This window comes from Cetorhinus maximus, chromosome 5 (genome assembly GCF_964194155.1).
Source record: "Cetorhinus maximus chromosome 5, sCetMax3.hap1.1, whole genome shotgun sequence".
Taxonomy (NCBI): domain Eukaryota; kingdom Metazoa; phylum Chordata; class Chondrichthyes; order Lamniformes; family Cetorhinidae; genus Cetorhinus; species Cetorhinus maximus.
In genome coordinates this window covers 142,978,970-143,004,972 of record NC_135883.1, presented here as the reverse complement: position 1 = coordinate 143,004,972, position 26,003 = coordinate 142,978,970, and the positions used below count along the sequence as shown (strand labels likewise).

Here is a 26,003-nt window from a genome sequence, read left to right as displayed (position 1 = left end):
CCCTGGTTTGGTCTTGACCTCAGGGCCCTGAAGCCCATGGGAAAACCCTGCTCAATACTTCACAAGTGGTACGTGTGGTGACAATAACCTGTGGAAAATGCAGGCTCGAATATTTGTCTTAAGGCTTTGGTGTAGCATGTTTCAGCTTGAATCCATGATGGCATGCCAAGTAAATATGGAAATTCGTTTAGGGAACAATACTTAAACTAATAGACATAAAGGTGTGTGATACAATTATACTAATTACTGTTTATATTTTAACTTCAGTTGTGAAGGATTAATGTGTCTTTCATTCCCTTTTTGTTTGTCTTCCAGAAACCAGCAAACATCTTAGTAATGGGAGAAGGACCAGAACGAGGCCGTGTAAAAATAGGTAAATATCAGTGTTTCACACTTTTTCATGATAGAGTACATTTTCCTCTGCGTGTAAAGTTAAAGGATGTAAGGTTGTCTTTTAGACCACAAGAACTAGCCTACAGAGTTAATTCGAGAACAGCTTAAGGGAACACTAGAGCCTTTCAAGAAGCACAACTGCTTGGAAATTCTGTGTATGGCTTCAAAAAGGCATACAAAGTCAAGTCAAACCAAAACATAAAGCAAAAAGTAAAAAAAACATTTTGATGTGACATGGTGTTAATACAGCGTATGTTTTAAGTACCTTCAACTGAGAAACAGCAATAGAAAAAGAAGAAACCTCACCCTGGTTTACATCTCTGTTGCCCACTATGAAAATTCAACCCTGTTTTGCTGACATGGAGACCCGAATACAGAATCACAGAATTGTTACAGTGCAGCAGAAGGTCATTCAGCCTATCGTATCTGCACTGGTTCTCTGAATGAGCAACTCATTTAGTGCCATTTTCCTGCCTTCCCCTTGTAACGCTGCACATTTTTTCTTTTTGGATAGCAGTCTAATTCTCTCATGAATGCTTCAATTCACCCTGCCTCCACCACACCGTCAGGCAGTATATTCCAGACCTTAACCACTTGCTACATGAAAAGTTTTTTCTCACATCGCTTTTGCTTCTTTTGCCAATTATTCTAAACCTGTGCTCTCTTGTTCTCAATCCTTTCATGGGTGGGAACAGTTCCCCCCTATCTACTCTGTCCAGCCCCTCATGATTTTGAATACCTCAATCAAATCTCCTCTCAGCCTTCTTTTCTCCAAGGAAAACAGTCCTAACTTCTCCAATCTATCTTCATAACTGAAGTTCCTCATCCTTGAAACCATTCTTGTGAATCTTTTCTGCATTCTTTCCATGCTTTCACATCCTTTCTAAAGTGTGACACACACAACTGGATGCAAAACTTTTGCTGAGGCCGAACTAGTATCTTATACAAGTTCAACATGGCTCTTGTACTCTATGTCCCTATTAATAAAGCTTAGGATACTGTATGCTTTATTAACTGCCCTCTTAACCTGTCCTGTCACCTTCAATGACTTATGCACATACACACCCTGGTCCCTCTGTTCCTGCATCCTGTTTAGAATTGTACCCTTTATTTTATATTGTTTCTCCATGTCCTTCCTGCCAAAATTAATCCCTTCACATTTCTCTGTATTGAACTTCATCTGCTACCTGTCCACCCATTCTACCAATTTGTCTATGTCCTTTTGAAGTTCTACACTATCCTTCTCACAATTCACAATGCTTCCAAGTTTCATGTCATCCGCCAATTTTGAAATTGTACTCCATGGTCTAAGTCATTAATATATATATAATCAAAAAAGGCAAGGGTCCCAACACTGACCCCTTGGGAACTACATGACAAACCTTCATCCAGCCTGAAAAACACCCACTAACCACTACTCTCTGTTTCTTGTCACTCAATTTTGTGTCCATGTTGCTACTGCCCCTTTTATTCCATGAACTATAACTTTGCTCACAAGTCTGTTGTGTAGCACTGTATCAATTGCCTTTTGGAAGTCCATGTACACCACATCAACAGCATTGCCCTCATCTATTACTTCTTCCAAAAACTCCAGCAAGTTAGTTAAACACCATTTCCCTTAAGAAATCCATGCCGATTTTCCTGAATTAACCTGCATTTGTCCATGTGACTATTGATTTTGTCCCAAGTTTTGTTTCTATAATTTTCCCCATTACCAAATTCAAACTGACTGGTCTGTGGTTGCTGGGCTTACTTTTGCACCCTTTTTTTTGAACTGCAATTCCCCAGGCACAAAGGAAGACTGAAAAATTATGGCCAGTGCTTCTGCAGTTTCCACTCTCACTTTTTTTTTAATTCGTCCATGGGATGTAGGTGTCACTGGCTAGGCCAGCATTTATTTCCCATCCCTAATTGCCCTTGTTCAGAGGGCATTTTAAGATTCAACCACATTGCTGTGGGTCTGGAGTCACATGTAGGCCAGATCAGGTAAGGACAGCAGATTTCCTTTAAGGGCATTAGTGAACCAGATGGGTTTTTACATCAATCGACAATGGTTTCAATGGTTATCATCAGACTTTTAATTCCAGGCTTTTATTGAATTCAAATTTTACCATCTGTTGTGGTGAGATTCAAACCCGGGTCCCCAGAGCGTTACCCTGGGTCACTAGAATACCAGTTCAGCGACAATACCACTATGTCACCACCTCTCCGTGTATCCTTGCATACATCTTATCCTGGTGCCTTATCAACTTTTAAGTACAGACAGCCTACCCAGTACCACCTCCTTATCAATTTCAAATCCTTCTAGTGTCTGAATTACCTCCCCTATCACCATGTCCTGGGTAGCATCTTCTTCCTTGGTAAAGACAGAAGCAGAGTATTTATTTAATATCTCAGCTCCATGCGTAAATCTCTATTCTGGTCCCTAATTGGCCCTACTCCTCCTTTTACCACTCTTTTACTATTTATATGCATATTAGAATATTTCGGAAATCCCTTTTATGTTGGCTGCCAATCTCTTTTCATGCTCTCTCTTTGCTTCTCTTATTTGCTTTTCACCTCCACTCTGAACCTTCTATATTCAGCCTGGTTCTCAATTGTGTTTTCTGCCTGACATCTGTCATGAGTACACTTTTTCTTCTTTATCTTAATTTCTATCTTATTTGTCACCCAGGGAGATTTGGATTTGTTTGCCCTACTTTTCCCTTTCAAGGGAATATACCTTGACTGTGCCTGAACTATCTCTTCTTTGAAGGTAGCCCATTGTTCAGCTACCATTTTTCTTGCCAACCTTCGACTCCAATTTATTCAGCTCAGATCTGTTCCTACTCCGTTGAAGTTGGCTTTCCCCTGGTTAATTATCCTTACTTTGGATTACTCTTTGTCCTTTTCCATAGTCAGTCTAAGCCCTATGATGCAATGATCACTGTCCCCTAACTAACATGAGAGAAATAAAGCACTTGACCTCATCCTCACAGATCTACTTGTCGCACATGCATCTGTTCATAACAGAACTTCTGCAATAGAGAGATGGCAGAAATATTAAATAAGTATTTTAATTTGTTATTCACCAGGGCGATAGAATAGGTAGACATGACATTGAATGATGAGATGAGTAATAAGATAACTACATTTAAAATTTTAAAAATTGTATTGAACAAACTAAACAAACTCAAAGAGGATAAAGCCCCTAATCTGGATGGATTGCACCCGTTTATTTTAAAAGAATCTGGGGAAGAGATAGAAGAGGCATTAGTACTCATATTTAATAACGTGTCACAAAAAGCTGTTGTGCAAGAGGACTGACAGTTGGCTAAAGTAATTCCTATATTTAAGAAGGGGGACAGAACGTGTCCAGGGAATTTTTGTCCAGTCAGCTTAACATTGGTAGGAGGAAAAATCATAGAATCCTTATGAAAGGAGAGAATTGAAAAATGTCTAGAAATGAGAAATATAATAATAAATAGTCAGCATGGATTTCAAAGGGAAAACCTCGTTTGACCAACCTTATTGAATTTTTGAGGAGGTAACAGAGAGAGAAGACAATGGTAATGCAGTAGATGCAATTTATCTGGATTTTCAAAAGGTCTTCGATATGGTGTCCCATACTAGACAAATGAATAGGGATAGAGAATGTGGAGTCGGGGGACAAGTGGCAGAAAGTGAGACTGGGAGTAGAAGGTATTTATTCAGAGTAACAGAAGTTGGGGAGTGTATCCGCAAGGATAAGTGCTGAGACCACTGCTGTTCACAATTTACATGACCTGCTCTTGTAGCCACAATATTTATATGGCTAGCCCAGTTCAGTTTCTGGTCAATGGGACCCCCAGCATGTTGATAGTGTGGGATTCAGTGATGATAATGCCATTGAACATCAAGGGGCGATGGTTGGATTCTCTCTTGTTGGAGACGGTCATTGCCTGACACTTGTGTGGTGCGAATGTTACTTGCCACTTGTCAGCCCAAGCATGGATATTGTCCAGGTCTTGCTGCATTTGGACATAGACTTCTTCAGTATCTGAAGAGTCACAAATGGTGCTGAACATTTTGCTATATCAGCGAACACCCCCACCTCTGACCTTATGATGGAAGGAAGGTCATTGATGAAGCAGTTGAAGATGGTTGGGCTGAGGACACTACCCTGTGGAACTCCTGCAGTGATATTCTGGAACTGAGATGATTGACCTCCAAAAATCACAGACATCTACCTTTGTACTAGGTATGACTTCAACTAGTAGAGAGTTTTCCCCCTGATTCCCATTGATCCTAGTTTTGCTAGAGCTCCTTGATGCCACACTCTGTCAAATACTGCCTTGATGTCAAGGGCAGTCACTCTCACCTCACCTCGGGAGTTCAGCTCTTTTGTCCATGTTTGAACCAAGGCTTTAATGAGGTCAGGAGCTGAGTGGCCCTGACAGAACCCAAACTGGGCGTCAGTGAGCAGGTTATTGCTAAGGAAGTGCTGCTTGATAGCACTGTTGATGACCCTTTCCATCACTTTAATGATAATGGAGAGTAGACTGATGGGGCAGTAATTGGCTGGGTTGGATTTGTCCTGCTTTTTGTGTACAGGACATACTTGGACAATTTTCCGCATTACCGGGTAGATGCCAGTGTTGTAGCTTATATATCCTATACATGGGGAGGCGATGGCATAGTGGTGTTGTTACTGGATTAGTAATCCAGAGACCCAAGGTAATTCTCTGGGGATCCGGGTTCAAACAATCCTGCCATGGCAGATGGTGGAATTTGAATTCAGGAAAAATCTAGAATTAATGATGACAATGAAGCCATGGTCGATTGTTGTAAATACCCATGAATATATGCAATGTAAGCATTGGTAGGCGTGACCCCCACACAGTGGAGATGAAGTCCTGCTTTTACTCTGAAGATAACTCATGTTGTGTGGCAAAGTGGGGATAGATTCAGAATAAATCAGATATTCTACCTTACATAGGTGCATGTTTGGAAGACATTTGGGAGTTGCCAGCTTCTTTGGGTTAGTATGAGATTGTGTTTCTAATTGTTGCCCCCTGAAACGGCAAAGTGCGTGTCAGATGAGCGAAAAAGAAAGCTAGTTTGTCCATGGCCACATCAACTGCTGACTTTCCTTGATAAAAGATGGATATTTTTGTTTTCACTGGGAAATTTTCATTTTTTTTCACTATTTAAATCATCGCAGGAGTTGCATTAAACAGGTAGGTTAAAATGCTGACAGAAAAGCAAAATACAGGATGCTGGAAATCTCATATAAAAACAAAAAGTGCAGGAAATACTCAGCAGGTCAGGCAGCATCTGTGGGGAGAAACAGTTAACATTTCAGGTCGAGATGATCTTTCATCGTAAAATAAAAATGTTGCCTTTCAGTGAAAGAATTGGACTTTAAAATAATGATTTAACTTGCATTTAGGTTCCATCTATTTAGTATTCATGCATTTAGGAGTAAAATGACTGAAGTGCAAGGTAAGGAAAAAGGTGAATCTAATGGATGATCTCTGTCATAATCCCAAAATATTAAACGTGTTAAAGGGATTATGTCCCTGTGACTTTTTTTATTCCCATTTTAATATCTTGAACGTAATGGGTGTTAGTTTAGTTCATATACTGAGTGGGGCCCCACCAAAGCTTTTTTTGGTAATCTAACTATATTTTTATAAACCATACACAATTTCTGAAATACCTGTACAACTGAGATTATTCATCTGTCAGTATTATAAAAAGGAGTCATGTTTTGAATTGTAATTTACATATGTTTAATTTCCAGCGGACATGGGTTTTGCCAGACTATTTAATTCTCCACTAAAGCCTTTGGCTGATTTGGATCCAGTGGTGGTAACATTTTGGTATCGTGCGCCGGAGTTACTGCTGGGAGCCAGACATTACACAAAAGCAATTGGTAGGTTCCTGTATGAGAAACAAAAGTGAATAATTTCATGTTTCCCCACATAATGCTTCTTGCTCAATCACTTAATCCAGTAGATAATCTTTTGCTGTCTCTTTGCATCCTCCTTGCAGCTTACTTTCCTACCAGAACAGTTAAAATCTTGAATGACGATCAGCAATGTAGTCACCCACCTCACGACAGCCCATTTAGATTAGGAACTCAATGTGCAGAAGTAGCAGAATTTTGAATGAAATGAGTTGCTACATTGGGCGGAATTTAATGTTGGCAGTGGGAGTCTCACCTGCTGGCTGGAGAACTGCTGAGAGCCCACGTCACCTCCATTGGTGAGGCCTGCCAGAATTAAGTGCCCATCAGGCATTTAACTGGCCCGCGTTGAGCCTTCCCTGGGATTTAGGACCCCAGGGGTGAAAAGCCCATACCCTGCCCTCAAGAGCTACCGGCCAATCAGAAGCCAGCAGCTCCCCGTTGCCCATCACGCCACTAGGAACGTTGGCTGCTGCCAGCAATGCATACCCCAGAAGCCTAGGATCGCGGAGGAACCCCAGCACAGGTGATTGAGGGTGGGATGAGTGTCTTCAGTAGGTGGTAGCTGGGTGGGAGGAGGGGGTTGGAAGAAAGGACAGGGGGTGGCTGTCAGCAAGCCCACCCCACCTCGATTTGTATGAGGTACTCCCCTTCTCCCCCAACCCCCGCCTCCTCCCCACCCGATAGCCCGGGTGGTTTGATTTTCGGGCTCTCCGCATGGCGACTCCCTCACCAAAGGTGGTGGGATAAGACCCTTAAGTGGGCATTAAATGCTCATTTAAGGGTCTTAATTAGTGTCCGGATGGGAAGGCCATCCACGAGCAAACTTAATTGGGCAGAGGGGGGAAGATGGCGCGGTCCCCACTCTGCACCTTCCTACCCAATTAAATGCCCTCCCACCTCCAAACACACCACTGGGGGGCATTAAGTTTTGCCCATTATTTCAGTGGTAAGAGGTTACAAGAACAAAGAAGCATCTGCACGGCCTATCCAGGCTCACATTTGAAAAATGGATGCTTGCGTGAGATACAGGTAGACTGCTGGTGTCCATGGCAGCATACCCCAGCAAGTGTTTGTGCCAACAGGAAAGGCAGAAGGAAAGTCACTCCAAGGTAAAAAGAGGGGCTAAGAATTTGATTAGGTCCTTTAGCGAGCATAAAGATTATGGTGCGCAATTACCACATGCCCAGTCAAGGTGATGCAGGCAGCAGGCAAGTTTATGCTACCAGTTCATTTCAATGATTGCAGCATTCAGCCCAGTGCAGAATTCCATGCTGACTAGCTGTAAGCTCAGCAGGGGGTCCAAGATGTGTGCGTGGTAACTTATAGCTAGCCTGCCCTTCTTAAAGGGAGGTACATTAATGCTGCAGCAGCTGGTCGAACTGTTAATGAAAGGCTTTGAGAGAAGGAATGGAGCAACAGGCAGAAAGTGGGCTCCCAGGTTCTCTGATGGTGTGTTGGAAGCATTTGTCTAGGAGGTCAAAATAGGAAAACAAGTCATATTTAAGCAGGGAGCGAGGAAGCCTTCAAGGCTTACCCTGCAAAGGGAATGGGTGCAGGTGACTACGGAAGTGAATTCCAGGTGTCTGGCCTCAAGAATCTGACTGCAGTGCTAGATAAAGTTCAGTGATTTCATATGAGTGATCAAGGTCAGTGTCTGCATCTTCCAGTGACTTCTACTCACCACACTACCTACCTCTAAAACTGCTCAATGCACCACATCCCCACAACTCATACATTATCAATCTGTACCAATCAGGACTCATGCCTAACATTTATATACTCCACTTTACTCTCACATGCTTAGCACTGCTGCAAGCCTCACACCCATATCTTGCAGTTTCCACATACTTCCAGTATTCAGCAATGACAAGCACAACACCCAAACAAATTGCAACACATTCAGTAACTTTTTTTATTCGTTCATGGGGATTTGAGCTTTGCTGGCCTATTCCTAATTAGCCTCGAGAAGGGTACCCTCTTGGTATAGGTACACCCACAGTATTGTTAGTGAGGGAGTTCCAGGATTTTGACTCAGCAGTGGCGAAGGAGCATTGATACAGTTCCAAGTCAGGATGGTGTGTGATTAAGAGGAGAATTTGCAGGTTGTGGTGCTCCTTGTCCTCCTGGGTCGTAGAGATGCGAAGCTTGGAAGGTGCTGTTGAAGGAGCCTTGTGAGTTGTTATAGTGCATCTTATAGATTGTATGCACTGCTGCCAATACGTGTGGTGGTGGAGGGAGTGAAAGTTTTAAAGTGGTGAATGGGGTGCCAATCAAGTGGGCTGCATTGTCCTGCATAGCGTTGGACTTCTTGAATGTTGTTGGAGCCAGGGGGAAAGGGCAGACCAGATATTAGCTCTCCAGATGGTGAGGGGGAAGTCACAGATGAGTTCTTCTGCATGAGACTCAGATGAGGACTTCAGTAAGGTGGCATACAGGAGAAAGCTGCTGAGCATGCTCACAGAGATGCTTTGTGTATTGGCAGGCCTGTCACAGAGCATTGTCACTGTTAAAGAGCATGGAGGAAGTACACATAAAGTGCTGTCTCACAAGAAAGAGTGTTTGGGGCCTGTATGTGTAGGAGAAGGTAAATAGGCAAGTGTTGCATCTTTTGTACATGCATGGGTAAGTGTCTGAACAAGGGGAGATGGTTAGGCTGGTGGAAAAATAGATCAAAGTGTCATTAAAGGAGTGGTCCCTTCAAGGAGGAAAGAGGAAGTTTTGAAACAAAAACAGAAAATGCTGGAAAAACTCAGCAGGTCTAACAGCATCTGTGGAGAGAAAACAGAGTTAACATTTCGAGTCCTTATGACTCTTCTTCAGAGCTAAAGAGAAGTAAAAATGTGATGAAATTTACACTGTTTAAGGGGGATGGAGCAGGTGAAACTGGATAGAAGGTCAGCGATAGGTGGGGGCAAAGGAGAGATTGACAAAGGTGTCATGAACAAAAGGACAAAGGGGTGTTAATGGTAGAGGTACTGACTAAAGGAGGTGCTGATGGTGGCATTAAGGTAAAAAAAGGGGCATTTTCTGTGAACTTTTGAAGTGTTGCATGTTTATTTACTACCATAGAAACTTGTATTGTAAATATCATGCTGGGTGCAGTAAATATGGAGTAAACATTCTATTTACCAGAGTGATAGTGGTTTATGTCAGCATAAGCAGTCAATCCAGCAACAATTGGAAAGGAAAACTGAAAACTTAGCCATGCAAGTTGATTCAATATTTTGTTTGTGGTGTAACATAAACAAAGACATCTATTATAAATTAATTTTAAGTAGCTGCAATGTTTTCATTTAAATTGATGATGCATTGTACTATATTGTATTTGATCTCCTGTAGAGATTGTGTGCTGTTTTGAAATTAAAGGTCATTCAAGAATCAAATACTAATCCATCCAGTATGTAGAACCTATTTTGATGGAATCGTTCCTTAATATTAAGGCCACTGGTTTTCACTTTTCAAGGAACAATAAAAATAAATTCAGAGAGCAATCACCAGTCAACTTAAGCCATAAGCCTGACTGTATACAAACATCAGCCCTTTTGTAGCTTATACAGAAGGCCATTAGCTTTGTTTGCACAGAAATGAAGTTCTCAAGTTACCAGAATCCCATTTAGATCAAATGGAATTTCATATACAGCTGATCTAGACAGAGAAGTAAATTTGAAGCTATTTTCTTCAAATTTTGGTTCGAACAATTCTTATTTCAGTAGGAATGGCATAACAACTTTCATTGATTTACATCATTAATGCAGCAAAACATCCTAATGTGGCCCAAAGAAGTGTAATCAGACAAAATTGATTGATCCAAAGAAATATAAAAGTTTGATCAAAGATGTTGGTTTTAAGACATATCTTAAAGGAGGAGACAGAGGTGTAGTGGGTTAGGGAAGGAATTTAAAGTGTAGTGCCTAGATGGTTGAAGGCACAGTCGCCATTGGTAGGACAAAGGTATTTTATGATACACGAGAGACCAGAGTTGAAAGACTGGAGAAAGTTACAGAGAACCAAATAAAATCAAAACCTTCTTTTCCTCACTCACTTTATTTTATGAAGGGTGATGTGAGTGCTGAAGTCATTGGGCGGAATCGTCTGTGCCCACTGGTGCGGGGTGTGTTCGGTGGCATGAGCGGACAATATGGTGAGAAGGCCAAAAATCAGTTTCACGAAGTCGTGAAACCAGTTTGCGATCGTCCGCTCTGTCTGCCAATGGCAGGCTCTGTTTCCCGCCATCGGATGTCAGGAACCTCATTCCAATACATCTGAATATCATTATAAGCCCAGCCCACTGGAATTGATCCCCCCCACCGCTGGATCGTCCACCCACATCGGCGTGATCTACATGTTTCACAACAGCATATAAAAGGCATGCACTCGGCAGCTTGTACTTTGAAGGGAACTCAGAGGTGAGTACGCAGTAACGTTGCAGAGTGCTCGCCTGGGTCACCTGTTGGACTTCAAGGTTGAGGTGTGTTGGCGGGAGGAAGAACAAGGGCTGTCCTGCTGTTGAGGCACGTTGCAGGTGGACAAGGGCTGCCCTGTGGTTGAAGACAGCACACAAGCACCTGCGGGGGTGGGGTGGGGGGTTGGTAGGCAAGGGAAGTGGCCACACATTAGGGAAACCTTGTATAAAGTGACCATTTCTCTACAGCTGAGACAGTTCAGGCGCAGCCACATTGATATGATTGGAGTCGGGCCTCTAGCTTATCTGCCCACTCAAGCAATGCAGAGGCATTAAGTGTCACCAGGTGCACCAGAGCTTTTCATCCCTCGGCACAGACTGCAAAGTAATGAGCATTTTAGTGGACTGCAGAACAGTTGGACGACTGGGCATGTTGTCCAACCCCTATGTTAAAGCAGGCCATGGAGCAGTTACTGGTGGAGGTGCTCACAGCCCCTTGCAATGTCATCATCCCGGTTTGGACCAGTCTCCCCCATGGTTCAAGCTAACAGCGCAGCCTTGCGGTGCAGGTTAGGAGAATGCCTGTGCCTGAGCTGAGAGCACAGCATGCAGTCCAGTGGGCAAAGCTGCTGCCAGTCGGTCGGGTGGACTGGGGCAGAGGTGGGTGGGGTTTTGGGTAACCATGCAGTTCACTAATCTCTGGCCAAACAAGTGGTGGCCAGCACCCTCTGGGATGCTTTAAGGGGCCTTCAGACTTAACCAAGACAAGCCCTTAGTACACCCTTGTGAACTCACGTGTCTCTCTCTTTCATCCTGCAGGAGGAGTACATCAGGATCATAGAGCCTGGTGACCTAGCTGTATGCCTCGTGCTTACAGAGAGCAAAGATGACTGAAAAGATAGCGACTGGGATGCCTGGCTGTGCAGAGGGAGGAGTAGCACCCTCAGGAAGAAGGGGCGACTGGGGCTCTTGCACATGCTACTGAAGAGCCACAGCGAGCTATCGCTGGTCAGCGCCTAGCTGGACCCAGAGTCTATAGATGCCACCTTTCATCCCTGCAGATAACCGAGAACCAGTGTCGCCAAAGACTGCATATGTCTAAGGAAGTGGTCAGTCACATCTGCCAGTTCCTGCAGGATTTGACGCCACGGGGAAATGGAGGGCATCCACTGCCAATGGCCGTGAAAGTGACCATGGTGCTCAATTTCTACTCCAGTGGTTCCTTTCAGAGCTCCTCAGGTGAGCTCTGTGGGATATTACAAGCCACCAACCACAAATGCATCCATGTGGTCACAGATGGCACCTTTGTGAGGGCATACAACTTTGTGCATTTCCCCCTGGTCCAGAACAGCCAGAATGCAAAAACGATTGGATCTGCCCAGATCTTGGGTTTCCCACAGCCACAGGGTGCTATCAACTGCGCTCACAGAGCACTCAGATCTCCGTTGCAACAAGCGGTCAACTATGTCAACTGCAAGGGATTCCATCCACTGAATGTGCAGCTGGTGTGTGACCGCCACAAATGCATCCTGCAGGTCTGCGCACGGTTTCCAGGGAGTGTGCACAACTCCTACACTCTCAGTCAGCCACAGAGCCCTGAAGTCTTCCAGGGTCCACAGAAGCTGCAGAGATGGCTCCTCGGGGATAATGGCTACCTGCAGAGGCCTTGGCTGATGACACCTGTGCAGCGGCCTCAGACTGCAGCAGAGTGATGGTATAATGAGGCTCATGCTGCAACTTGCAACTTGGTGGAGCAGACCATCGGGATGCTGAAAATGAGGTTCCAGTGCCTGGACAGGTCTGGTGGAGCTCTGCAATATAGTCCACAAAGAGGGCGTTACGCATCGTCATCATCTGCTGTGCCCTTTACAACCTGGCGCTGCAATGGGGAGAGGAGCTGGCTGAGGAGGAGATGGAGGAGCTGGAGGTCTCCTCTGAAGAGGACGACGCCAGTGAGGCTGAGGGGGCCCTTGAAGGCGACGATGATGGGGACGAGGCCCTCACACTGGCCAGATGAGATAAGTGCTCGAGAGGCCCTCACAGCTGCTAGATTATTGGAGGATGATGATGACATGCAGTGAGGACACTCCATAGATCTTCACATAGCCTCTGAGAATGTCTCACTCCTAACTGGCTGAGGGCAGCTCGCTTGCGCTCTGTGATCAGGGTCATATCATAGAGACGCAGCCATGAAACTTTAAAAGCATCTGATCCTTTGTCTGCCTTCAACACCTGGCCCCCTTTAGGAGCACAGACTCATCACAGATGCTGAAGAGATGGGGGCCAGCCCCACCTTAAAGGTGCTGAGAGCACACAGAGAGAATGTTGGAACTCTATGATGCCTCCCCACAAGCTTCTGGCAGCAATGACAAGCATCGTCGAGTTGCAGGCATCAGTAATGTATCCGGGAAGTGCGAGGCCAGACTATCACTTTGGTCCGAAGGCTCCACAAAGCACAGGGAAGAGGCACTGGACTGAGACACCTGCCTTTATCTTGTGCAGAAAGGTTTCACATCTGAGTGACAAGAACACTGCTCATTAGAACAAGGAGCCATAGGCAAGGAGACAATAGCCTCCGTCTGCACTGTAAAGATACTGCGATAACGTGATTCTTGGGTTTATTGATAATAATGAACAGTATGTACAAGTGATTAACACCCATGCCCAGGTTGTGCAATTACTTTTACTTAACTTTCCTAACCCTGCTGCTACGTCTTGGTGCTCCTCAGCCATCCACAGCGGAGGCGGAGGCAGCCTGCTGACTGCTATGCCCTGTCTGTGATGATCTTGGCGGGCGTCCTTTGGAGAGCTGAGACCTGGAGGGCCCCGGCTTGCTTTTGAGGTCCTGCTGTGTGGCAGTGGCACCCTCCTCGGCCTGTGGAGCTGGGGCTGCTAAGATCACAGGAAGAGGGGCTTCAGATTGGCCGGACACTCCCAGCGTCACCTGGATGGATGACCCCGGCAGGTAAACCTGTTGATCCTCCTCCCTATGGGTGCACGAGGGCCCCTGGCTGACTCCTTGAGGAGAAGGAGCAACTGGAGTGAGATCAAGCTGCCCCGCACCCCTCTCGCATACAGACTGTTGAAGGCCAACTATGGTATGAGTGATGGAATTCAGTCCACGCAGCAGTGCAGGAGTGACGTCCTGGACCAAGATCTCCATGGCAGCCTCCATCTTACCAGTGTTGACCTCAGTGCATTGGCATGCCAGCGCTATCACTTCAGCCTGAAAGTGGACGGTCTCCTGCATTGTGCCTTGCAATCTGAGGAGTGCAGCAGACATTCCTTCCTGATGTTCCCAAGCTTGCCTTTGCAGCTGCATCAACTGTGACATGACCGAGTGCAGAGGCTCGTCATCTGACTCGGACTAAGCAATTTTCTGGCCTCCAGCAGTCCTCTTGAGTACCGGACATCTGGGAAGACCCTGTTGCCGCCTGCTGTGGATCAGACAGTGTGATGTGCTCACCAAATTGTGATCCCGAGGCTACTGTAAAGCTAGGTCCCACCGAGGTGTGTGTCTCTGCGCTGGTGTGGATGAGCGCTGTGATGGGACTTCAAGGACGGTGCCTCCAGATTCGTCTTCAGAGGTTTCTTTGGGGCTTGATTGGAGACCCTTGGTCATGGACTCCATCGACTGTTTCCCAGATGTGCCTGTGGAAGCAAGGAGAGATAATTAGTGCATGGCAGTCGCCTGTGAAACAGGACACGTCATTCACAGCATGGTTGTCTGGTGGATGTTGCACTGCTGGACCCTCACTTGGCAGAGCACTGCTGACCTCACCGTCAGCACAGGAATGGTCTAGATCCTCGCCGGCTAGCTGGATGGCTCTGTTTTCAAAATCCATGAGGACCTTGATTTCAGGCATTCCTCCACTGGTCTGCAACCTCTCCCTCTTGTTGTGTAACAGCTTGTTCTGCATGAATAGAGATGGAAAGAGTGTAAGCAGGATGCCTGCCAGGCCAGATGATAAGTATGCCTGGACATTTGTGGGTGGTGAGTGGTCCCATGGATGGGATGAGGACAATAAAAGTGTGTGTGAGAGAGTGAATGACGATGTCCCTTGAACAGGCAGTGAGTGAGGGCCCTGTGAATGTGTGATGGGTTTGTGAGTGTGAGAGTTGAGAGTGATAAGAGTGACTGACTCTTGCAGAATGGAGGAGATCATTCACCCTCTTGCGGCACTGGGTGGCTGTCCTCTTTTGAAGGGCATTGGGGCTGACCACCGTTGCCACCGCCTCCCAGGCCAGATTAGTGAGGTTTCTGCCCATCCTGCGGCCAGAGCCGGCGTGGAGGATATCATGGCGAGTTTCCACTGCATCCAAATGGCACTCGAGGGACGTGTCATTGAACCTGCAATCATTTTGCCTTTCAGGGCCATGGTTTCTTTGCAGCAGTTGTGGGCTGGAAGCACTGAGAGTGTGCACATGGCTGGACTTTAAATATGGCGCCCAATGTGATGAAGCGGAGAGGTGATGGCGTGGCAGGCGAATGAGAGCCCACCTGCAATGGAAATGACGTATTTCCTGGGAATGCATAATTAATGAGGCGGGTTTGGGACGATATGGTGTGAAAAGCTGGCGGGTAAAATGTCTTTTTACCCGCCTATTACCGCACTTAGTGCAAATCTGGGACGGTTCCACCCATTCTATTTATTTTCTCAAAGGGTCTAAGTTTGTCTTTTTAACTTTTATTTTGGTGCATTATTTAGCATTTTGGAGTAGACTTGTTTGTAGGGATGTGCATATCTCATAATAGTCTCTATTTTTGTAACCACTCTGTTCTGAGATGTGTTCTTTTACATTGGACGCTAGCCGTGGGACTTGGCTCATAGACAGACTGCAGTCACACTTTGGCATCTGCTTAACACTTGTTTATTAGTACTACTTCTAAACAGGTGTTGCTCCTAGACATGATACCTCCCTATCTCTCTCTCGAGAGAGAGAGAGAGAGAGAGAGAGAGAGAGAGTCTGACACATGACTGACTGATGTCAGTGGTACATCATCATCTACTTCATAAATTAACTTATCTCTTCTGTTAACTACACCTCCCCCAAGCTTACTATCCTATTTTTAATAACAACTTGACATTATATTGTTATGATGTGGCAGATGATGTGTGCCAGGCAGACCAAATCCACGAGGAAAACTTGGCTGTGCTATTACAATGGTTTTGCAATTTGTAGTTATTCGAGATGCATGCGCTGAATTCAGAAGTAATAAATCCACCAAAACTTTTAGAGATTTAAAACAAATTAAAATAAAAATATTTATTAACAAAATAAAAGATGTCAAGCACATACATAAGACTACAATTTCTACTATAGTAACTCCTAAAACTCCTAATAACCTGATTCCCAGCTACATTCCCTTTAAGGCAACGGTCCACAATAGATTTTAGATTTAAAACAAACTCAGCAAGTTAACACAATACCCAGGACAGTGGAATTCCAAATGGCCTTTCTCCAGCTTCAGTTTCGTTAGGTAGCAGACTTACGCACAAATGCTGGAGTCTTCATTAAGGCTATTTCACGCGCTCTGGTTAGATCTCACATGGCCTTCTGACACGTAACCTCTCATTCTCCTTTATATATGTTTCTCTCTTTTTTAATATGTAAATTCTATTGTTCCATATGTCTTTGAAACTGTATCTTCCTCATAATATAAAAACTTTAATGTTGCCACTATATATTGTCAGTAACCTCTGGGACAAATAAACACATTCCTTAGCCTTGCTTATCCAGCTAGTTGTAAACAGACTAAGATTCCTTTGAAATCCAAATATCCCTTCATTTATCTAAAAATGCAAATTCCCATCACACCTTACATGCTAAGCCAGCATCCATGTTTATCTTTAGCATGTTAAGCACCCAGCTTCTTTTCATGATTTAAAGCTTGCAGCCTGCTTGACTACAAAATGTAATTAAATCTCACACAACTATACTTACCCCCATAAACCGATTTCACAATAAACCAAAAAAATTATGAAAAAATGTTAGTTTCATGACAATATCTTTAACTATTTACCTTGCATTTCTGTGACTCCCTTTTTACAACTACAGATTCTAGCGAACTTCAACTCCTACACTTCCCCTCCCCAAGTGGCATTCAATCTCCCACAGTATTCTCGGCTGTTAGAGAAGGCGCCTTGGTGACATGAGAGCTTCCTTCAGCATCTGGTAGGACATCATCATCTGCAGAATAGGACAACACTTTAGCAGCATTGCTGTCAGCATTGTTGGGAAGCAGAGTGTAGGTTTCAGGATTACTGAACTGCAAGGTCAATGAAGACTTTTCAACGAAAGACTGATCCAAAAGAGAAAACTGAAGTGAATTGACCTTTTGACCCTCTGGGATTAGAAAAGAAGGACTCAAGACACTCTGAGGAACTTGTTGCTCCCACAGAGCACCCAGGGAGAGAGCTTCAGAAGCGGAATGATGTTCAACTCCACTGTTGTATCGATGACTGAAAAGGCATTTAAGATCTGAGATTTCAATTAACTTAGATGCCGAAGGAAAAAAAACGACCAAATTCCTGTAAGACTGTCAGGAAAAGAAGACATGGTTTCCCAATGATATTTCGGGAGGACTGTCTACTTTCTGTAGGCCTTGGTAAGAGAGCTACACCTCCCTCTGTACGAAGTTACTCCACTTTGGGCAATGGGAAGAATTGCTGAGGATATGGAGACAAGACAGCATCATCATCTGCAATGAGACGAATTTCCTATAGACAATTAACTCAAGGACAAGATCGCTGTACAGGATTCTGCAGCTTCAGAAGTGCTAAAGATTCTGCCGCTCCGAAGAGAAGACGACATTCAGCTGGAACTGAAAACGGGTGGCAATTGACTTTCACCCCTGGATGGTACCAGCTCTTGCACAGTGTGATCCTTTATGGACTCTGACCTGGACTCAGGCAAGGCATCCTCTGTGGAAGACTCTTCATGGACAACAGGAAATAAGCTCGGCAATACATTGGTAGATTCAGTGGAACCAAGATCTGAATTCTGCTTAGCCACTAAAAACACAGCTGACTCTTCTTAAAAGACAACAGAGACTTCATATGGTACATACATCAACAGGAAAGAAGAATCATCCTGGAGGACCTCAATTTCCAAAAGATCACTCAGCATTGCAAGGGATTCTTCCTCATCACTTTCTAGAAAAAGCCAATTCAGGTCCAACAGGTCATCATGGGGATGGTCACCGTCTGTATCTGCCACCTCTGGCCTTACTTTGTAAAGAACTGAGAGATTCATAACTTAATCTCTGCCTGGCATCTAGTGGATGGTTTGAAAGAAGGAACTTACTGCTGATTTTATAAACTTCCTCAGTGTCTGATGCTGAATCTCCACTGCTTCTAAGTAAAAGGTCGAAGATTATTGCATGAAAGAGAGTGAGTGTTCAAATGATGAGCATCATCTGGTTTTTCTAGGATTCCTAGAAGTATGCCAACATCGCCACTAAATAAGGATATACGTTGATTGTGAAGAATATAGAGAGAATCAACGATCTGTTGCCCCTTGTTGTGAAGAGGAGCAATAATCCTGCCTTTGGAAGGTCTATGCCGACTGGACCTTGTAATTTGATATCTGATGGATGAAGCCAGTCGAGGTCATCTGCTAATATGCTGCAGCTCCAGTATCAATTTTAAAAGCAACATCGAAGCCTTGAACCTGGACTGTAACTGACCAGTAGTCTGGAGTAAGATTATCAGCTTCCCCTAGGAGCACTGTAATTTTGTCTTTTTCTTGACTTTCCATTTGTTGGATGGAATGTATTTCATAGATAGGCTCTGGTCTTCGACTTTGATTAAATTGTTGGGTTCGCAGAAATGCTTGAAATGACCAGTTTTGCCACATTGAAAGCATTCCGCACTCCTGTCTGGACAGTTCTGGCATCTATGCTAGGTTTTCGCGCCACAACGCAAACATCTCAAAATGGTTGCCAGTGTGGATTTTTCCACCCTTTTACCTGGTTTGGCGGGCTTTCTTATGAGAAGGCCGCTGTCATGGGCCTATACAATCTACAGGATCATATGAAGCCTTGGAGTCACCCCAAAGTATAGCCCAATTAAATACTCTCAGCTCGGCCTGCCTCACATGCTGGACCATTTGATCCAAAATAAGGTCATCTTTGGTCTGTAGAAAGTCAGAGCTTTTCATCCCGGACACCCATGACTATGCGATCACAGATTAGTTCATCCTTCAGTGCCTAGTATCTGCAAGAACCATCTAGGCGATATAGGTTGGTTAGAAATAATTCTGTGGATTCCCTAGGTCATTGTGACTGCTGGTTAAAACTGCTTGTTCAATTACTAAGTTCTGCTTCAGGCTGAAATAAGTGCCAAAGGCTTTAAGAATGGACTCGAAGTCCACGGTGGATGCCTCCACACACTGCCTTAGGAGAGCATTGTCTGCTACTGGACCTAATACAGAGAGAAAGGAACTAACTTGAAGCTTTTGCTTCTTTTCATGAAGGCCTGATGCTGTTTGGTACCAGAGAAATAGCGTTTCCATAACTCCGACTGCTGGCTTCTCTGTGAGCCCTCGAAGCAGTCAAACAGACGGGGCAAGGGCAGGGACTGCTCACCAGGTACGCTCATCATTACCTCTCATCAGTGTGTCTCCTCTCCCGCCGATTTTTTACAAGCTGCTTTCAAAGGTTTCTGTGGTTTCTTCAATAAAACTGATGCGTTTTTTACATCGATGTCTCCATGGCTGCACCATGTTCTGAGATGTGTTCTCCTACCTTGGACTCTAGTCGTACTCTGGTATCTGCCTTACATTTGTTTATTAGTACTACTTCCAAACAGGTTACATTGCTCCTAGGCATAATTCAAACTTCTCTCACAGAGTCTTACATATGATTGACTGATATCAGTAGTACATCATCATCATTATCATACATTAGCATACCCTATCTGTTAACCTTTTGCGCTGCACACTCAGCCCCCCATTTTTGTTTGGCTTGTCCACTGACCTGCTGATTGATAACTTGGTTGTGTCTGCAAGATGCTCGACCTTCTGTTTTACACATGCTTTTTAAAAAATCTTTTTAAGATTCAAGATGGCCCTGTGTGCTTAGAATTTTGAAACAGCTCTAATATGTGTATTAAATTACATCTCAGGAATGAAGAATTTTAATTTGTTTGCATTTGTTCATTTTATTAGGTCTGTAGATAATTTAGCTGAGTAGGTTTTGCTAGTGGAACCAGAATATGCTTAGTTTGTTATTGTCAACTATTAGTCACTGGTCCGTGAAAACTAAATAAAATCTTCACCTTGATTCAGGATCTCAACATTGCATGACTTTTCTAGTCTCCATAGCCTCAGTCTTGAGGCTGCTAAAACTTAGTTCTTTGAGATTGCTGATTTTACATACTGAGCACTTTTTAACCTGATCGAAGCCTACTGTAGAGTACAGTTCAGTTACCTGTTACTTGTGTCAATTCAGGCACTCATGAATATGAACATACGAAATAGGAGCAGAAGTAGGCCATTCGGCCCTTCGAGCCTGCTCCGTCATTCAATAAGATCATGGCTCATATGTTTGTGTTTCAAGTTCCACATTCCTATCTACCCCCGCTAACCTTTGATTCCCTTAGCTAACAAGAATCTATCTATCTCTGTCTTAAAAATATTCAATGACCCCGCTTCCACCACCTTCTGAGGCAGAGTCCCAAAGTCGCACAACCCTCTGAGAGAAAAAATTTCTCCCCATCTCTATCCTAATTTTAAAACAGTGCCCCCTAGCTCTGGACTCACCCACAAGAGGAAACATCCTTTTCATCTCCATCTTGTCAAAACTGATCAGGATCTTATATACTTCAATCATGTCACCCTTCACTCTTCTAAACCCCAGTGGAAACAAGTCCCACCTGTCCAACCTATCCTCATAAGACAACCCACTCATTCCAGGCATCAATCTAGTAAACCTCCTCTGAATCGCCTCCAACACATTTATCTTCCTTAAATAAGGAGACCAAAACTGCACACGGTATTTGAGATGTGGTCTCACCAATGTGCTGTATAACTGAAGTATAACACTCTTTACTTTTATGTTCAACTCCTCTCGTAATAAAGGATAGCATTCCGTTAACCTTCTTGATTTCATGCTGTACCTGCATACTAACTTTTTGTGACTCATGCACAAGAACACCTCAGTCCCTCTGCACCTCGGAATTCTGCAGTCGCTCTCTGTTTAAATAATACTCAGCTTTTTTATTCTTCCTATCAAAGTGAACAACTTCACATTTTCCCACATTATACTCCAACTGCCAAATTTTTGTCCGCTTACTCAGCCTATCTATATCCATCTGCAAACTCCTTATGTCTTCTTCACATCACACTTTCCCATCTACCTTTGGGTTGCCTGCAAATTTAGCTACCATGCCTTCACTCCCCTCATCTAAGGCATGGATGTAAATTGTAAAAAGCTAAGGCCCCAGCACAGAGTCCTGCAAGATTCCACTTGTAACATCCTGCCAATCAGAAAAAGACCCATTTATGCATATTCTTTATTTTCTGCCAGCCAGCTAATCTTCTATCCATGCTAATGCATTACCCCCACACCATGAACTTTTATTTTCTGCACTAACCTTTGAAAATGCCTTCTGGAAATCTAAGCACAGTACATCCACTGCTTCCCCTTTATCCACAGCACATGTGACTCCCTCAATGAACTCCAATAAGTTGGTTAAACATGATTTCCCTTTTACAAAACCATGTTGACTCTGCCTGATTGCCTTGAATTTTTCCAAGTGCCCTGCCATAACATCTTTAATAATAGCTTCTAACATTTTCCCTATGGCAGATGTTAGGCTAACTGGCCGAGAGTTTCCAGCTTTCTGTCTCCTTTTTTGATTAAAGGAGTTATATTTGCTATTTTCCAATCTAATGGAACCTTCCCCGAATCTAGGGAATTTTGGAAAATCAAAATCAGTGCATCAGCTGATGGTGGCAGCCTCTCCTTCATCCATTCTCTATTGACACTGACCTTGTCCAGTGCCATGGCGACAGAAACTCCTCCTGCCACTCAGCAGGAGTCTTCCATCATGGCGGAACACTTGAGGCATCAGCTGCATAGAGGCCGACTGCCAAAGTCATCCAGGGCAAGGGGTGAATCACGTCAGGCACCTTTCTCTAGTGCTGCTGCAAATGGTGGGGGAGCACTGCGCTGGAGCACACGGAAAGGTGCTAAGAAAACTCCACCGTAGTCACCAAGTGTACTCCAGCAAGAGTTCAGGAGATAAAATAGCGGGAGTGTAGAGACAGTCGGGAGATTGAAAACAGCGCGAGTACAGAAACGTAAATTTCTAAACAAGCACAGGGAAAGTAAGAATTTATAGGCACAGGAGAGGGAGCTGATTTGTGAGTAAGGGCGAAGAATTTCCACTTTCTATTAATCGCCAGTTTTTAGTTAATTGTACAAGAGTAAAGTTAAAGTAAGTAAAAGTAACTAAAGTTTAAGTTAAAAAAATGATTTAAAAGTTTAAGGTTAAATCATGGCAGGACAGCTCAGTCAAGCGGAATGCCCGTCCTGTGGCATGTGGGGAGTTGTGGACCCTTCTCGTGACCCAGACGAGCCCATGTGCAGGAAGTGTCACTGGTTGCACAAGCTTGAGCTCCGCATTTCAGAGCTTGATCAGTGGCTGGAGTCACTGAGGTGCATCCGTGAGGCAGAGAACTACGTCAATAACACGTTCAGAGAGATGGTCAGACCGCAGGTTAGGGGTAAGCAGGCAGATAGGGAATGGGTGACCACCAGGCAGTCCAAGAGAAACAGGCAGGTAGTGTAGGAGTCCCCAGAGCTCCCGCTCATTAACCAGTTTTCCATCCTGGATATTGGTGAGGACGATGGATCCTTGAAGGAGTGCAGCAACAGCCAATCCCATGGCACCACGGGTGGCCCAGCTGTACAGGAGGGGAGGAAGAAGAGCGGAAGGGCAGTACTGATAGGGGATCCTTTAGTTAAGGGAGCAAACAGGTGTTTCTGTGGCTGTCAATGTGACTCCAGGATGGTTTGTTGCCTCCCTGGTGTTAGGGTCAAGGATGTCACAGAACAGCTCCAGGACATTCTTGTGGGGGAGGGCGAACAGCCAGAGGCCATGGTTCTCATTGGTACTAACGACATAGGTAGGAAAGGGGATGTGGTCCTGCAGTCTGAATTTAGGGAGCTAGGTAGAAAATTAGCAAGTAGGACCTCTAAAGTAGTAATCTCTGGATTACTCCCAGTTCCACGTGCAAGTGAGTATAGAAATAGGAAGATAAGACAGATGAATGCGTGGCTGGAAAGATGGTGCAAGAGGGAGGGCTTTAGATTCCTGGGACACTGGGACTGGCTCTGGGGGAGATGGTACCTGTACAAGCCGGATGGGTTGTACCTGAACAGAGCTGGGACTCAGTTCCTTGCTAGTGTTGTTAAGGATGATGTAAACTAATTCAGCAGGGGTGTGGGAACCAAGAGAGAATATTGAAAAGTAATACCAGCGTACACAAAATGCAGGGAGAGGCAGATAGCACTAAAATAGAGAATAGTAAGCTAATAGATGGAGTCGGAGTAAGGGAACAAGTAATGAAGTCTAAATCAGGGTTACGCTGCATGTACATGAACGAATGGAGTATAGTTAATAAAATAGGGGAGTTAGAGGCACAGGTTGCCTTGTGGGATTATGATGTTGCGGCAATAACAGAGATCTGGCTTAAGGAAGGGCAGATCTGAGTGCTCAATATTTCTGGTTACAAGGTGTTCAGAAAAGATAGGAAAGGGAAAAGAGGAAGAGGGGGTAGCGTTTTTGGTTAAGGAGAGTATTACAGTATTGAAGAAAGAGGATAGCTGGGATTTTCCGGCCCTGTCGTAGGCGGGACCCGCCGTGGGCGAGGCCGCTCCCCAGCCAGAAGTCCATTGACTTGTGGCGGGACTGGAAGATCATGGCGGTGGGCGGGTGCGGAAAATCCCACCCAATGTATCAGAGCATTCAAGGACAGAATTAATTTGGCTAGCGCTAAGAAATAGGAAGGGTGCAATTACATTGCTCGGTGTAATATATAGATCACCAGCTAGTGGGAAGGATATAGAGAAACAAATCTGCAAGGAAATTACAGAGAGGTGTAAACATTGTAGAGTAGTTATAATGGGGGCCTTTAATTACCCATATATAGATTGGGGTAGTGGTAGTGTAAGGGGCACTGAAGAACAAACGCTCCTAGATTGTGTTCAGGAGAATTTCCTACAGCAGTACATGTCCAGTCCAACAAGAAAGGAGGCACTGCTAGACCTGGTCCTTGGGAATTAGATGGACCAAGTAGATCAAGTGACAGTGGGGAAACATTTCGAGGACAGTGATCATTGTATCATAAGGTTTAGGATGATAAGAGGCATGGCTAAGGCATTAAGTTAATACTTTGCATCTATCTTTACCTACGAGGCAGATGCTGCTTTGATGACAGAGGAGGAAACTCGGTCACTAAAAAGGTTTAAAATTGATAGGGAGGAAGTATTGGATAAGCTGTCGGTACTTAAAGTTGATAAAGCACCAGGACCAGATCAGATGCATCCAAGAATATTGAAGGAAGTGAGAGTGGAAATTGCAGAGGAGCTGGCAATAATCTTTCAAGATTCTCTGGATTCAGGGGAGATGCCGGAGGACTGGAGAATTGCAAACATTACGCTCTTGCTCAAAAAGGTTGCAAGGATCTGCCCTGCAATTATAGACCTGTCAAAGTCAGTTTAACTTAAATGGTGGGGAAACTTCTAGAAACAGTTATTCAGGATATAATTAATAGTCGCATGGAGAAATGTGGATTGATTTGGAAGAGTCAGCATGTTGCAGGAAAATTGTGTCTAACTAACTTGCTGGAGTTTTTTGAAGAGGTAACAGTTATGGTTGATGAGGGCAAGGCCGTTGATGCGGTGTATATGGACTTCCAAAAGGCGTTCAATACAGTGCCACACAACAGACTTGTGAGGAAAGTTATAGGACATGGAATAAAAGGGACAGTAGCAACTTGGATACAAAATTAGCTGAGGGATAGGAAACAGAGAGTAGTAGTTAATGGGTATTTTTTGGGCTGGAAGAAGGTTTGTAGTGGAGTTCCCCAGGGGTCAGTATTGGGATCCTTGCCCGTCCTGATATATATAAATGATCTGGATCTTGGTGCGCAGGGGACAATTTCAAAGTTTGAGGATGACACAAAACTTGGGAGAGTTGTAAACTGAGGAGGACAGTGTAGAACTTCAAAAGGACATTGACACATTGGTGGAGTGGGCAGATAGGTGGCAGATGAAGCTCAATGTAGAGAAGTGTGAGGTGATACACTTTGGTACAAAGAACATGGAGAGACAGTATAAAATAAAGGATATTATTCTAAAGGGTGTGCAGGAGCAGAGAGACCCGGTTGTACATGTACATAAATCATTAAAAGGTCGCAGGACAGGTAGAGAGAGCTGTTTCTAAAGCATACAGCATTCTGGGCTTCATTAATAGGGGCAGAGAGTACAAGAGCAGGGAGGTTATGATGAATTTATATAAGACACTGGTTAGATCTCAGCTGGAGTATTGTGTACAGTTCTGAGCCACACTATAAGAAGAATGTAAATGCATTGGAGAGAGTGCAGAAGAGGTTTATGTGAATGGTTCCAGGGATGAGACATTTCACTTATGAGGAAAGATTGGAGAAGTTGGGATTGTTTTCCTTGGAGAGGAGAAGGCTGAGAGGAGACTTGATAGAAGTGTTCAAAATCATGAGGGGCCTGGACAGAATAGATAGGGAGAAACTGTTTCTGCTCGTAAAAGGATCGAGAACCAGAGGGCACAGTTTTAAAGTGTCTTGCAAAAGAAGCAAATGCGAGGTGAGAAAAAACTTTTTCACACAGCGAGTAGTTAGGGTTTGGAATGCACTGCCTGAAAGTGTGGTAGAGGCAGGTTCAATTGAGGCATTCAAGAGGGCATTGGATGATTATCTAAATAGAAACAACGTGCAGGGGTACGGGGAAAAGACAGGAGATTGGCACTAAGTTAAAATGCTCAGAGAACCGGTGCAGACATGATGGTCCAAGTGGCCTCCTTCTACACCGTAACAATTCTGTGTTTCTGTAATACTGCAAATCCAAGTACAGCACGGTTTTAGGCTCCCCTTTATCCACAGCACATTACTCCTTCAAAGAACTCTAATAAATTGGTTAAATATGATTTCCCTTTCACAAAACCATGCTGACTCTTCCTGATTACCTTGTGTTTTTTTATGTGCTCAGCCATAACCTCTTTAATGATCGAT

At 44.3% G+C, this 26,003-nt stretch overlaps 1 protein-coding gene across 2 annotated transcripts in view; it reads left to right on the top strand.

Moving 5' to 3' along the window:
* Nucleotides 1-26,003, top strand: part of cdk19 (cyclin dependent kinase 19) — a 282,538-nt gene that overhangs the window by 126,192 nt on the left and 130,343 nt on the right. For both annotated transcript variants that reach the window (XM_078542611.1, XM_078542610.1), the window contains 2 exons: nt 316-373; nt 6,158-6,289. In XM_078542611.1, the coding sequence (XP_078398737.1) occupies nt 316-373; nt 6,158-6,289 (190 nt within the window). The remainder of the gene's footprint in view (nt 1-315; nt 374-6,157; nt 6,290-26,003) is intronic.